The sequence below is a fragment of the Carassius gibelio genome, chromosome A9, assembly GCF_023724105.1.
Source record: "Carassius gibelio isolate Cgi1373 ecotype wild population from Czech Republic chromosome A9, carGib1.2-hapl.c, whole genome shotgun sequence".
In the NCBI taxonomy this organism is placed as follows: domain Eukaryota; kingdom Metazoa; phylum Chordata; class Actinopteri; order Cypriniformes; family Cyprinidae; genus Carassius; species Carassius gibelio.
The window spans coordinates 13032579-13045758 of record NC_068379.1 but is presented as its reverse complement, the minus strand read 5'-3'; the positions used below and the strand labels follow the sequence as shown (position 1 = coordinate 13045758).

General features: G+C 44.6%; 1 protein-coding gene across 1 annotated transcript in view; it reads right to left on the bottom strand.

Moving 5' to 3' along the window:
- LOC128019656 (zinc finger protein 804A-like) overlaps positions 1-12273 on the bottom strand; it is a 62578-nt gene extending 50305 nt beyond the window's left edge. Inside the window, exon 1 of the mRNA XM_052605760.1 lies at positions 11626-12273. Coding sequence (XP_052461720.1) covers positions 11626-11736 — 111 coding nt within the window. The 5' untranslated portion in view covers positions 11737-12273. The remainder of the gene's footprint in view (positions 1-11625) is intronic.
- Positions 12274-13180: the final 907 nt, after the last annotated feature.

Genomic DNA, 13180 nt, shown 5'->3' with positions numbered 1-13180 from the left:
TAGTGTTGCTCCAGATGTACAAAAAAATGAACTGTATGTCCACTAGAAACACTCTAAGTATGAATACTTATGAATAGTAATTAGATCAGGTTGGATTTAGAAGGAAGAGAAAAAATGTGTTAAGGTAGAGTGAGAGAATGAAAGAGCAGTATGAGAGGAGAGCAGAAGTTAATTGACTTGAGTCAAAGACAAAAGGTCTAGTATGCAGCACTCTAATAATATCATTGCTTGCTGAAGTATCTGAATACTAGACAGAGGAAGGGAGAGATAGAGAGAGGTAGGAGATAAAGTTAACTCATACACACTTAACTCAGAACTCATCAGAAATACTGTGGTCACCTGGAAGACTCCACACAGCCCCTCTCTGCACCTCTTTCCCTGCTTCTCCATCTGTGCTCAATCGCAAACTCTGCCTAACGGCGGTCGTCTCTCTGCAATCGGCTCCGGTAAAGCAGGAGGTGGGCAGCAGTGAGGGTCTGACGCTGGGTTATTCAGTTTTTACAAGCTTGCTTGGTCTGCTGTGGATTTTGTTTTGGCTTGTTTTTGAAATAGAGAAAAAGAAGCACTTCACTTCTATCAAGTAAGACGAGGCAGCTGGGATGCTCTGCATTCTAATATCACTCAAAGGAATGGGGAACATTAAAAGGCTCTCAGCAGTCATATTGTGGTACAACGATGGGGACTCGCTGGCACATTACTGGCACAAACACAGGGATCTCTTTCCAGCCCTGCACCTGTGCTTTCCCATACCTACTGCATTCATTGTACTGCATATTTCACTCTGCATTACTATGATTTATCATAAACATACAAACATATAAAGTGTTAAAGGGACAATTTACATAAATTTGAAAATTGTCATCATTTACTCAACCTCATATCATTCCAAACATATTTAATTTAATTTAATTTAATTTAATTTAATTTAATTTAATTTAATTTAATTTAATTTAATTTAATTTCATTTCATTTCATTTAATTTAATTTAATTTAATTTAATTTAATTTTAACAGAAAATAAGTATTTTTGCTTATATTCAACGTCATCATGACATTATAAAAAAATAAAATAAATAAATAATAAAAAAAACATTTTCATATCCTTAACGACAAACAGCATTGATCATATGCCCAAATATAATTAAATAAAACCAGAGATGCTGCGATGATAATAAATGAATCAATGAATACTGACTTACATTTTAGTCCACTGCTGACATAAAGCTATCATGTAGCAGAAGACTAGATTATATAGCAATAAGACTTTGAAAGAAGAACTCAAAATGAAATTTAAAATAACGGTTTTCTAGTGAAATATATTTTAAACTGGAATTTATTCCTATGATATCAAAGCTGAATTTTTAGCAGCCATTACTCAGTCATCAGTGTCACATAATCCTTCATAAACCTTCCTAATATGACCACAGAACTGATTAACATTTTTGTGGAAACCGTGATGCATTTTTCTTAGCTAAATAAATAATTTTTTAGTATTATGTCTGTAATATCACATTTGATTAATTTATTAAAAAGTATTTAGCATAAAAAAGTATTTAGAAAGTACCATTTCGTATATGGCAGTATATGTACAATGCATGTAAAAGTATAAAAGTGTCTGCCAAATGCATAAACGTTAAAAAGTTAAACCTTCAAAATCTTTCCTATGCTTTTTAAAGCTAGTGGTCACTATGAAATGTCTATATATTATGAAAAACTACATACATTTTGCGTTCTACTGAAAAAAATAACTGCATACTGTCCAGGCTTGCATCAACATACAGGTGAGTATAGTAAATACTGAACACTTCTGGGTGAACTATTGTGTGCTTTCAGGGTGTGAGTGTATATGTCACAGTCTATGGTACAGCAGTATCCGTCCATTAAGAGGCAGAGACGCTGTTAGGAAGCTTCTCTATATGCTGCCCTTCAGCTGAGCAAGGCCACAGCTCAGGGCTGGAAGGGTATTTTTACTCCACTGCTTACGAGTGCAAAACCCTCCCGACATGTACAAAAAAAGCCTTGCAAAGTTCAAGCGATTATATAAAGACCGGCACATCAGAGCAGTAGATCGGTCTCACCGTTATTCTGCACTGAAACATCAGGTAAATTATAGATCCTTGTGACCAATGACTGAAATATTTATGAGGGTAAGAGAACAACAATGGGTTGATGGCATAGGATGGCCAAGAACGTTTCATCTCTGAACTTCAGGTGAAACGTATCCAGGAAGGAGAAAGGGTAAAGCTGCCATGCTACAGTGTAATTGTCCTATTATTGCTCAGCAGCAAGCCTACAGTCAAACCCCACTGTGCCTTTGTGCCTTCTAAGTACACAGTTTATTCAATAGGGTATTTTCTGTGAATCAGTGTGAAAATAGGTTCACCATCAGTAGAAAACATGGGATTAGCACTTTTATAAGGGCCCCTGGAATCTGCGCCGTGCCTCTTTTGTGCAGAGAGGAAGAGAACAACACAACCAGGGCAAGATATTTGATTTGTCACAGTGAATACCTCCAAAACACACACAGACACACACTCACAAAGAAACAAACACAGCGTCTGCGAGCTTCAGAGAGAACGATTCCATTGTTATAAAGTTAACAGCACTGTGAAATGAAATTGATGCAGCACTAGCAGGCAAAACGCCACGTTCAGGGTATTTAAATGAACCTGGCGTTTATGAGTAACAGAAGGCCATGAATGGAGTGAATTTTAATCAGCCGAATGAGTGTGCCACACATTTGTCTCGGGCGTGTGTAAAGTTAACTACATCTGTTTGCGTTCGGCAGTGATGACAAGCCCTGGGTTCTACCTGTCTGTAAATAATGCATGCTGCATGGTGTGATATCTAAACGCTCATTTCTCCCTCGCACCTGGATGGGGCCACGCAGTAAAATGTGGTAAAAGGTTGCAGAAGCTAATCGTCTGCGCCACTACATTAATTATCGCGCAGCAGAGCTTGTGCATGGGGGCCTGGTCACTTCTAGAGCCGGATTTCTGCTGTAATTCTCAATTAGGAAGGAACTCAGAGCACGTCTGCACACACATACGCATTGTGTACCCACAATGCAAATTGTCAGAGCAGTTTTCCCAGCAGGGAAAGACAAAGGGTAAGAGGAACATAATAACATTTTGCCCTTTTTCAATCCCTTTCCTCCCACTGTTTTAATCTCTTTCTCTCTCGCTCGCTCTCTGCGATTAACTAGTTTGCTGCTGCCTCAGCTTTTGCACACAGGCGATGGTGATTAGGGCTTCACAGAATTTTGTGCTTTTTGTGCTGGACAATTATGCAAATGACGTTAGCAACATCCAATCTACACAATCGCCCACAACCCCTGTGCAATCAGCACAAGAGCTGATTATAACACCTGTTCACACTGCCATGCATCTGCCAATAGAGGCATTATGGCCATACATACTGTATAGATGTTCATTGTAAGGATCCTTTCCCAGAGCACAGCAGTGTCTGAATGGGGCATCACTGAGTAGAAAGGGATGCTCACATCACAGCTCAGCGGGGATATGGGCTGACTTAGCAGCGACTGTGAGGAAATCAATACCAGCGTTGAAATAACCCCATTTATATGCATATTCATGAAAAGGGCAATATTCCACTCAGTGTCTGACTTTGTAAGAGTCCACTGACACGGGACAGCTTCAACTAGCTACTCGTTCAGTTTAGCAGCATAGTATGATGTTTTTTTTCTGCCTTATTCCACCTGGAAAATAAACTAAACTAAACAAAACAAAGCAAAGCAACAAACCTAACCATAACAAAATAAAAGGCATAAAAGAGGGTATTGTTGGAGTCTTCTAATTTAAGGAACTATAGACAGGATACAATATATGATATAAAGATTCCTTTTCTGCTCTTCTGTAATTTTACAAATTCCAAAAAGTGATGTTAAAACGAAACAAAATATAATGTTATTAATAATAATATTAATAAAAATAATAAAAAAGTTTTAACAAAATTGTCATTTAATTTATAATTTGTTTAACGGTAAGTTTCCAGGCATTGTTAAATGTTCTGTTTTATGCAATGGTCTAATCTCTTCTCCACAACTATCGCAAGTACAATGTACTCAGTGTCAAAGTCGTTGTTATGAGTCATTAAATATGCAAGCTATGCACAACTTGTCTTGTTTTCATTTTCCTCTCAGCATTATCAACAGGTCGATGCTTTCACTTAAACCAAGCCTTCTGATGTGGTGAGAAGCCAACACTATCTCACGACCAATTTGTACGTATTTTACGAGGTGGCTTATTCGTACGAATTTGTACGACCTCACTCGTACGATTTTATACGACCCCAGTGACGGTTAGGTTTAGGGGCGGGGTTAGGTTTAGGCCATTCGTACAAATTCATACAAATTGTGCAACTCGTAAAATACGTACGATTTGGCAACAATCGTATGAATTTGTATGAGTGTGGTCGTACGAATTAGTACGAATAAGCCCCCTTGTGAAAAATGTACGAATTGCCGTGAGATCGGGTTGGAGAAACCCAAGAGAGCAAGTCCCTCTAATTACAAAGATAGATTTCACCGAGTGGCAATGTATTTCATAGCAGAAAAGTCCATCATATTATAAGAGTGACTATGGGAGCACTCTCACTTTCACAGTTACATTGTTATTATCCTTCCCCCTCTCCTTTCCTCTGCATCTGAGCCACGCTGAACAAATGTTTTACAGCACAAAGCTTTTCTTCTGGACTAAAATATCACTGCACCAGGAAAAGGAGCCAGATGGCACTGCACCAGCGCTGGGATAAGCACAGCTTTCTTAGGCTGCCTTTCATTCCCTTACATCTGAGAGTGTGTGTGCAAGAGTATATGAGACTTACAGCTGCTTTATACAGCGGCGGGAGTAATGAACAAACTTTACTGTTACAGTGGTGGCAGTGATGTACACAATGCTCAGCTGTAATTTTACATTCACTGACACCAGATTCTCCCTGCAAAAGAGTGGGAGATGTGTCAAATCTGATAATTGAGATCAAGCTGACAACGGCCACTGAAACCTACTTTTCGTCTGTGCTCGACAAAACAATCTGTTGCTGCATTCACAGTTAAGCCACCCAAACGTTCCCTAAGTATTAACCTTTCAGCTGGAGGGGGAGGCAGATGAGCAGCCTAGGCGCTTGATCCCAAGCCAAGAGCTTCAATATTTCATCTCCAATCATTTTTGATTCTTTTGAAAGGAGGAGGCTGCTGTCAAGACATCTCTGTTCCCCCCACTGACAGAGATGACACGGGCAAGCTTGAGAAGGAAGCAGTGAAAGAGAGTATGAAATTTCACTTACACATTTAAAAGCTTTGAAAGATGCTTCCATTCAGGAGCAGAGCACTTTAATTAAATTACACTGTACAGCTGAATCATTCATCGTATTACTTTGTATTTATAATCCTGCTTAACTCGCCAACGAATTGAAAAACAATCTTCAAACTGCTCACAGAGTAATTATGAAAAATAATATTTTACTAACGCTGATTTTGTTTTAAAATTCCCCTTTGAGCTGCCCTAGATATGGCGGATTTACAGCAGAGTTAGTGCGGAAATAGAGGCAGTTTGTGAGAGCAAAATCAGGAGGATTATTTCAAGGGTAAAACCTGAAAAGTACGGTTAGACTAAATCCCAGGCTGTGACTGTGAGTAGAGATTAATTTGATCCCTATCCATCTGTTAGGAATTTAGTTATGGTCAGAGCCGAACTCACTTTCTCCATCTGCAACTTTCCTCATAAACAGGAAGTACTGAATGTGAAGTCATTTTGCAACACTTTTCCAGAGGGATTATTGCTTTGCCAGTTTCACTTTGATGTTCATGTTACAAGGCGATTCCTTATAACATCTCGGTTACGTATGTAACCTTGGTTCCCTGAATAGGGAACGAGATGCTGCGGTGACGTCACCACGTATGGGAACACCTCCGGTGTGACGAATGTCTGAAGCCCTATACCATCCCGCCAATCCTATTGGCCAAATGGCGCATAGCACCACCCTACGCATGCGCACGCATGATATACCTGGGTGCAGCGCGCCATTTCGCTCAGATTTCATGACTGAAGATGAAGAAGTTATCAAGGTACGGAACGGCCAGAACCGCAGCATCTCGTTCCCTATTCAGGGAACCAAGGTTACATACGTAACCGAGATGTTCCCTATCATAGGTCACTTCGATGCTGCGGTGACGTCACCACGTATGGGAACGATATACCAAAACGCCTGACGTACCTGATAACTGAGATCCGAGGAAGCATCTGCTCAAGCGGAGAGAACCCGGGAGCCAGGGGCCATCCTCACATCCAGACTGTAGGACTTGATAAAAGTGCTCGGTGAGGACCATCCTGCCGCAGCACAGATATCATCCATAGAAGATCCACTGAGAAAAGCTTGAGAAGAAGCCACAGCTCAAGTGGAATGAGCCTTAATTTCTAAGGGCGAAGCGAGTCCGCGCGCCTCATAGGCCAAAGAAATTGCCTCCACCAGCCAATGGGACATGCGCTGTTTTGGAACCGCATGGCCCTTACTTTTATGTCCAAGACAGACAAACAGCTGGTCAGATTCACGCCAAGGGGCTGTACGATCCACATAAGTCTTTAAAGCTCTCACAGGGCAAAGACTTAGATCTTCTGATCCAGCCTCAGCAGGTGAAAAAGCTTCCAGGAACACTTGCTGAAAGCGAAAGAGGTTAGATGCGACCTTAGGAACATAGTTAGGCCTGGGCCGCAGCAGCACCTTCACAGAGCCCGGTGCAAATTCCATGCATGAGGATGAAACAGAAAGAGCCTGTAAATCCCCAACTCTCTTGAGGGAGGATAAAGCCATGAGAAGAAGTGTCTTCAGTGTCAAGAATTTATCCGATACGGTCTCCAAGGGCTCAAACGGATGCCCTGATAAACCTAGCAACACAATGGATAAACCCCATGAAGGAACTCGCACAGGGCGGAAAGGCCTCAGCCGTCGCGCACGCTGTACGAAACGAGAAACTAGTGGATGACACCTCATAGAGGCACCGCCTATGTATTCATGGTAAGCTGAAATGGCTGCCACGTAAACCTAAAAGTGGCTGGTGTTATGTCATCCGAAAAACAATCCTGGAGGAACTCCAGCACTGAAGCCACTGGGCAGTAAACTGGATCCACATTACGATTGCCACACCAGGCTGTAATCAGTCTCCACTTGAAAGCATATAAGCGTCTCGTAGAAGCTGCTCTAGAATTCAATATAGTCTCAGTGGTTTCAACAGAAAGACTGGGACATACTAATGCACTCCGCTCAATGGCCACGCCCACAGTTTCCACAGATCCGGCCTCGGGTGCCAAATCAGCCCCTGTGCTTGTGATAATAAATCCTGTCTGAGGGGAATCTCCAAGGAGAGCCCGCTAGCAGACTGATCAGATCCGCAAACCACGGCTGCGTGTGCCATCGCGGAGCCACCAGCAGCAGCTGATCCACTCTATCCCACCGTATTCTGCATAATACCGCTGGGATCAAACGAATCGGAGGAAAAGCATACAGACTGGTCGTGGGCCAGCTGTGAGCTAATGCATCCACGCCCAGGGGCGATGGGGGCATAGGGAGAACCATAGCGGGCAATGCGTAGTCATGTTTGACGCGAATAAATCCACTTTCGCTTGCCGAATATCCGCCATAAAAGATTCACCGTCTGGAGGTGTAATCTCCATTCTCCCTGTTCCAGAGCCCGTCTGGATAGCATATCTGCTCCGAAGTTCAAACGTCCGGGGACATGAACAACTCGGATCGACAGAAATTTTCTCTGAGACCAGAGAAGAACATGTCTCGCCAGCCTGCACAGGGGGCGAGAGCGTAATCCTTCCTAATGATTCAGGTATGAGACAAACGCTGTGCTGTCTGATCTGAGCAGCACAAGACGGCCGATCAGCAGATTCGCGAATTACTGGAGAGCCAGAAAACTGCCAGTAATTCCAACCGGTTATATACCAACTGCGTTGTGCAGCTGTCCACACTCCATGGGCTGGTAGCCCTTGACAAACAGCTCCCCAACCGGTCAAAGACGCATCCGTCGTGACGGTCTCTGGGAAAGCTCAAATCCCCAGCCGAACCCCGGTAGGAGAAACTCGGTTGGCATCCATAGCTTTAATGACATCACACAACTCCGTGTCACCGAAATCGTCGGATGCGGAAGACAACGGGGTGAAATATTTCGTCTTACCGCCCACTTTTCCACTGAAAAGGGCGCATGTGAAGTAACCCCAGACAAATTACGGGGAATGCCGCTGCCAATCGTCCAAGTGGTTAACAGACGGACGCCCTGGAGCCGCAACGGGGCCAGAGCTACATCCATGCATTGAGAAGTACGGGGTCTACGACTTCTATAGCCCCTTTGCTCAGCAGAGTTGACATCTCCTGTCACAACACTGCTATTACCATCAGTCTACCACCGTGGAAAGAATTCAGCGGAAAGAGGCGGGCCTCTAAAAAACGAATTGGTGTATCCGTGACAATTGTGCGTAACACCCATTGAGAAATGCCGGGCAAGCGTTCCACGCGACCCAAAACGATACTAGCAGTCTCAAATTTCCGCTTTCTGCAACGCTGTCATACACATAATGTCCGTGCACGGAAAAGCCTGCGGCATTCGTGCACAGGGGAAGTGTATGCATAAGAGCTATTGCGTCCCGTTGTGTATATTCCTGAACGTGTCCACGGCAGGAATTAGACCAACAAATTGAACATCAGGCTCTGCCGCTAACTAAAACGGCGGCTGTGCGAGCCGTCATAAACGGGTCGTCTGTGTAAGACCCTTGAATCGCCCCTCAAGATCTGAAAGCTGGATTGCGCAGTGTCTGAGGGATTATTATTTATTATTACGCCTGGCGTCACAGCCCGATCCAATGCTGCTCGAAGCGCTGTTTGCTGCGAGGCAGTCAATGTTAGAGCGTAGGGACTGCAGTGAGAGTGTTGGATGCGCATTAGCGGTCCAACAGCACTCTCTAGTGGAGGGCACAGTCCCTGGCGAACATGAAGTAAAGCGCATGCGTAAACTTGCTGCGTTTCGTTGTGTATAATCCTGAAGCGTATCCAAGGCAGGATTAAATTCACCAAGATAAAAATCGGGCCACGTCGCCATTGCGAGAACGTGGCGGCTGTATGAGCAGTCATAAACTGGCCATCTCTGCCAGCCTTTTGTGCCGTCCCTCAAACTCTGAAGGCTGGATTGTGCAGAGTGTCTGAGGGGGCGCTCAAATGATAGCTCAATCCAATGATGCTCGAGGTGGCTTTGCTGCGAGACAGTCAATGTTAGAGCGTGGGGACTGCAGTGAGAGGGTTGGATGTGCATTAGCAGTCCAACAGCACTCTCTAGTGGAGGGCACAGACCCTGGCAAACATAGAAGGAAAGCGCAAGCGTCAAACTCGCCGCGTTTCGTTGTGTATAATCCTGAAGCGTGTTCACGGCAGGATTTAATCCAACAAGATAACATTAGGCCACGCCGCTGACGAGAACGCGGCAGCTGTGTGAGCCGTCATAACTGGCCATATTCGCCAGTCTCTCGTGGCGTCCCTCAGACTCTGAAGGCTGGATTGTGCAGAGTGTCTGAGGGGGCGCTCAAATGATAGCTCAATCCAATGATGCTCGAGGTGCCTTAGCTGCGAGACAGTCAATGTTAGAGCGTGGGGACTGCAGTGAAAGGGTTGGATGTGCATTAGCAGTCCAACAGCACTCTCTAGTGGAGGGCACAGACCCTGGCAAACATGAAGCAAAGCGCATGCGTCAAACTCGCTGCGTTTCGTTGTATATAATCCTGAAGCGTGTTCACGGCAGGATTTAATCCAACAAGAAAACATTAGGCCACGCCGCAAGCGAGAACGCGGCAGCTGTGTGAGCCGTCATAAACTGGCCATATTTGCCAGCCTCTTGTGGCGTCCCTCAGACTCTGAAGGCTGAATAGTGCAGAGTGTCTGAGGGGGCGCTCAAATAACAGCTCAGTTCAGTGACGCTCGAAGTGCATGTGCTGCGAGACAGTCAATGTTAGAGCGTGGGGGCTGCAGTGAGAGGGTTGGATGTGCATTAGCAGTCCAACAGCACTCTTCAGTGGAGGGCACAGACCCCGGCAAACATAGAAGGAAATGCATGCGTCAAACTCGCTGTGTTTCGTTGTGTATAATCCTGAAGCGTGTCCACGGCAGGATTTAATCCAACAAGATAAACATAGGGCCACGCCGCTAGCGAGAACGCGGCAGCTGTGTGAGCCGTCATAAACTGGCCAAATTCGCCAGTCTCTTGTGCCGTCCCTCAAACTCTGAAGACTGAATTGTGCAGTGTCTGAGGGGCGCTCAAATAACAGCTCAGTTCAGTGACGCTCGAAGTGCTTGTGCTGCGAGACGGTCAATGTTAGAGTGTGGGGAAAGAACGAGAGGCTTCTCGTAAAGAACCGTAATAAGAGAATAAAATTTGCCGAAATAGACACGACTCGATACGTCTAGACGAGACTAGGTCGCGGCGGAGTTTGGCGCGATCCGTTCGGCTAGAGAGGTAGTCAAACGGCATCGCTATATAATAGCAGTCCGCCATGTAGCACACTGAGGAAGGGGAAGCGCGTTTCTCCTGTCCGCTCGGAGGGAGAGAACCGCTTATGCAGGTCAGAGCCTACTCTGAGTAGAAGCTGCGGTTAGACAACATAGTATAAAGCAAAACTGCTCTGATCAACGCGCTCGAGAAGGGGAGAGCGAGCAAGTGGAAACTCCAGTGCATCACTGTATTCATAGTCAAGCCGCACATATCGCCCCTAACCAACACCTCGTGCGGGGCCTCGGCGACCGCAGAAGCGAACGGTGGGGGTTAGACGCGAGGCGACTGAAGAAATAGACTCCAGAGCGCGGATACTTTTCTTATTTTACCATAGCCGTAGGCTATCACAGAGAGAACATGAGAGAGGCTGCAAACGAATCTCTCATGAGTGCCTCCCTGTGATAAACCCATATACGGCTCTTACCTTTCGTTGACTCATCGCGTCCGCGAAAGAGGAGTTAAACACTGCTCGAAGAAAATCGCTGGAGAACGCGAGATGATAGGGCACAGAAGATTCGCTATTCCTGAAGGAATGAAATCTGAGCGAAATGGCGCGCTGCACCCAGGTATATCATGCGTGCGCATGCGTAGGGTGGTGCTATGCGCCATTTGGCCAATAGGATTGGCGGGATGGTATAGGGCTTCAGACATTCGTCACACCGGAGGTGTTCCCATACGTGGTGACGTCACCGCAGCATCGAAGTGACCTATGATAGGGAACTTCCTTATAACCCATCATTACAAATACAATTTCATCTAAAATGAAAAAATTGGAACATCTAAATTAAATGGTCTTATTCAAGTCAAAACCATTTTACATCACTGTATAATCCTAAATACATGATTTAACTGAAATATCATTCTTATTAAGTAGAACTGCAGTTTACCCCTTTTTACAGATTGGTTTTACTATAGTTATCATAATATGAATGAATTATACTCGTCTGTTTGACGTGAAGTTTTTTCACAGTACTGAAAAGTTTGTTTTCAAGAAGCAACATTTCTATCCGATGCAAACACTTCCTAAGCACATGAGCAAACACACATCAGTAAGGAAGACAGGGTAGTTACCAAGTTTTTGTTGCCGTTCTTGCTGAGGGGACCTCGGAAAACTCCCTTGATGTTTCGAAAGTGTCCATTGCTGAGATGTGTGGAGCTGATGACAATATAGTAACACGCCATGGGGGACCCGAAGCTTCCATGCACAGAGTCCAGCCAAGAGAGAGTGAAACAAGTCCACCCAACAAGCCTTTTCTTTTGTTTCTCTCTTTCAGATGAAAGGCACAAGCTCACTTTTTTCCCTCAGTCAGGAACGGAGAGAGCGTGTTCCCTCATCCTCTCGGATCCTCGAACATCAGTCTGTTACACTCACTTTGAGGGATTTTTCTGACGTGCCTTTGCTTTTTGTAGTAGCCTCCAGCAATGCGTTATCCAGCTCTCTCCTTTTCCGTACAACGGGAAAGACAGTAAGGCAGAGCTGCTCTTTTTCGTCTTCCTCAGTCTCGGCTCTCTGCGCTGGGCTGAAGTGTGTCTGGGCTGAGTCTCCTGCTCGTTGTGCAACTGATACGCGCTAGTGAGAAAGCTCCACTGGGTCTGGCAAAGGAGAGCATGGTGTTAAAGTGTGCCGTGCGTTGCCGCTCCAATGAACGGGGCCAATGGTGAACAAGCCTCTGGTCTGATGGTGAGGACTGGGATGAGAATTGCATCTGTCACATGCTGCTCTTCCATATCCACTGAGTCAGCCTCTACTCTCTCTAGCCAACCAGGATTCAGCATCTTTCTCTCACACACCCCCTCTCTCTCCCTCATTAGTGCTCTCTCTCTCCCTCTCGCTCGTGAGCATGTTCTTTCTTAGGAAGGAGCTGAGGCAGCAGTCAGGAGCAGGTAAAGGAAGGCTGAGGTGCTGAGATAGAGGCTTCGGTATGTGTTGCATCCATTATCATCCATCTTTTATCAGGTTAATGTGTTCGAGAGCTTAAAAAAAAGATTTATATGTTCTACGGACACAGATACCTGCAAATCAACAGTCCCAGGTGGTGCAGTTTACATGCATTTGGGTTTTTCCTAATGAGGAAGTGTAGAAATCCATGAAGCAACTACTATAATAGTTATTTACATGCTGATATGACAGAACTGAAGATTCATGACTTCTTTATGAAGAAAATGTAAAAAGATGCTAACCGAAGAAAGATCAAACAGGAATTTTTAACTCATTTCATTTTAATGAAGACTGAAAAAACAAGCTTCAAAACAGAGTGGAGCTTGAGTATTGGGAATCCTGTGTCAGAGATCTCTGGATGCATTGCATACCTAAGGACTACACTGACTGCAGCTCTAAACAGAAAAAGAAAGAAAGAGAGAACCGTACCAGCTTCTACAGAGCATGTGGCTGCATGAAACATGCCAGAGAGAGAGTTCCCTTCCCACCCCCAATTTTAGAAGAGCAATAATGCCTCGTAACCAAGCAACACAGTTTCTGAATCAATTCTAAATTGCATACAGTAAGAGAGTCAGATGTAAGGGGCAAGACGAGTGGGTGCGCACATGTACAAATGTGTACAAATGTGTCTTTCAATATGTTAAGAGACATTGTAACTGGTAACTTTGCAATAATTCTACAAATTAA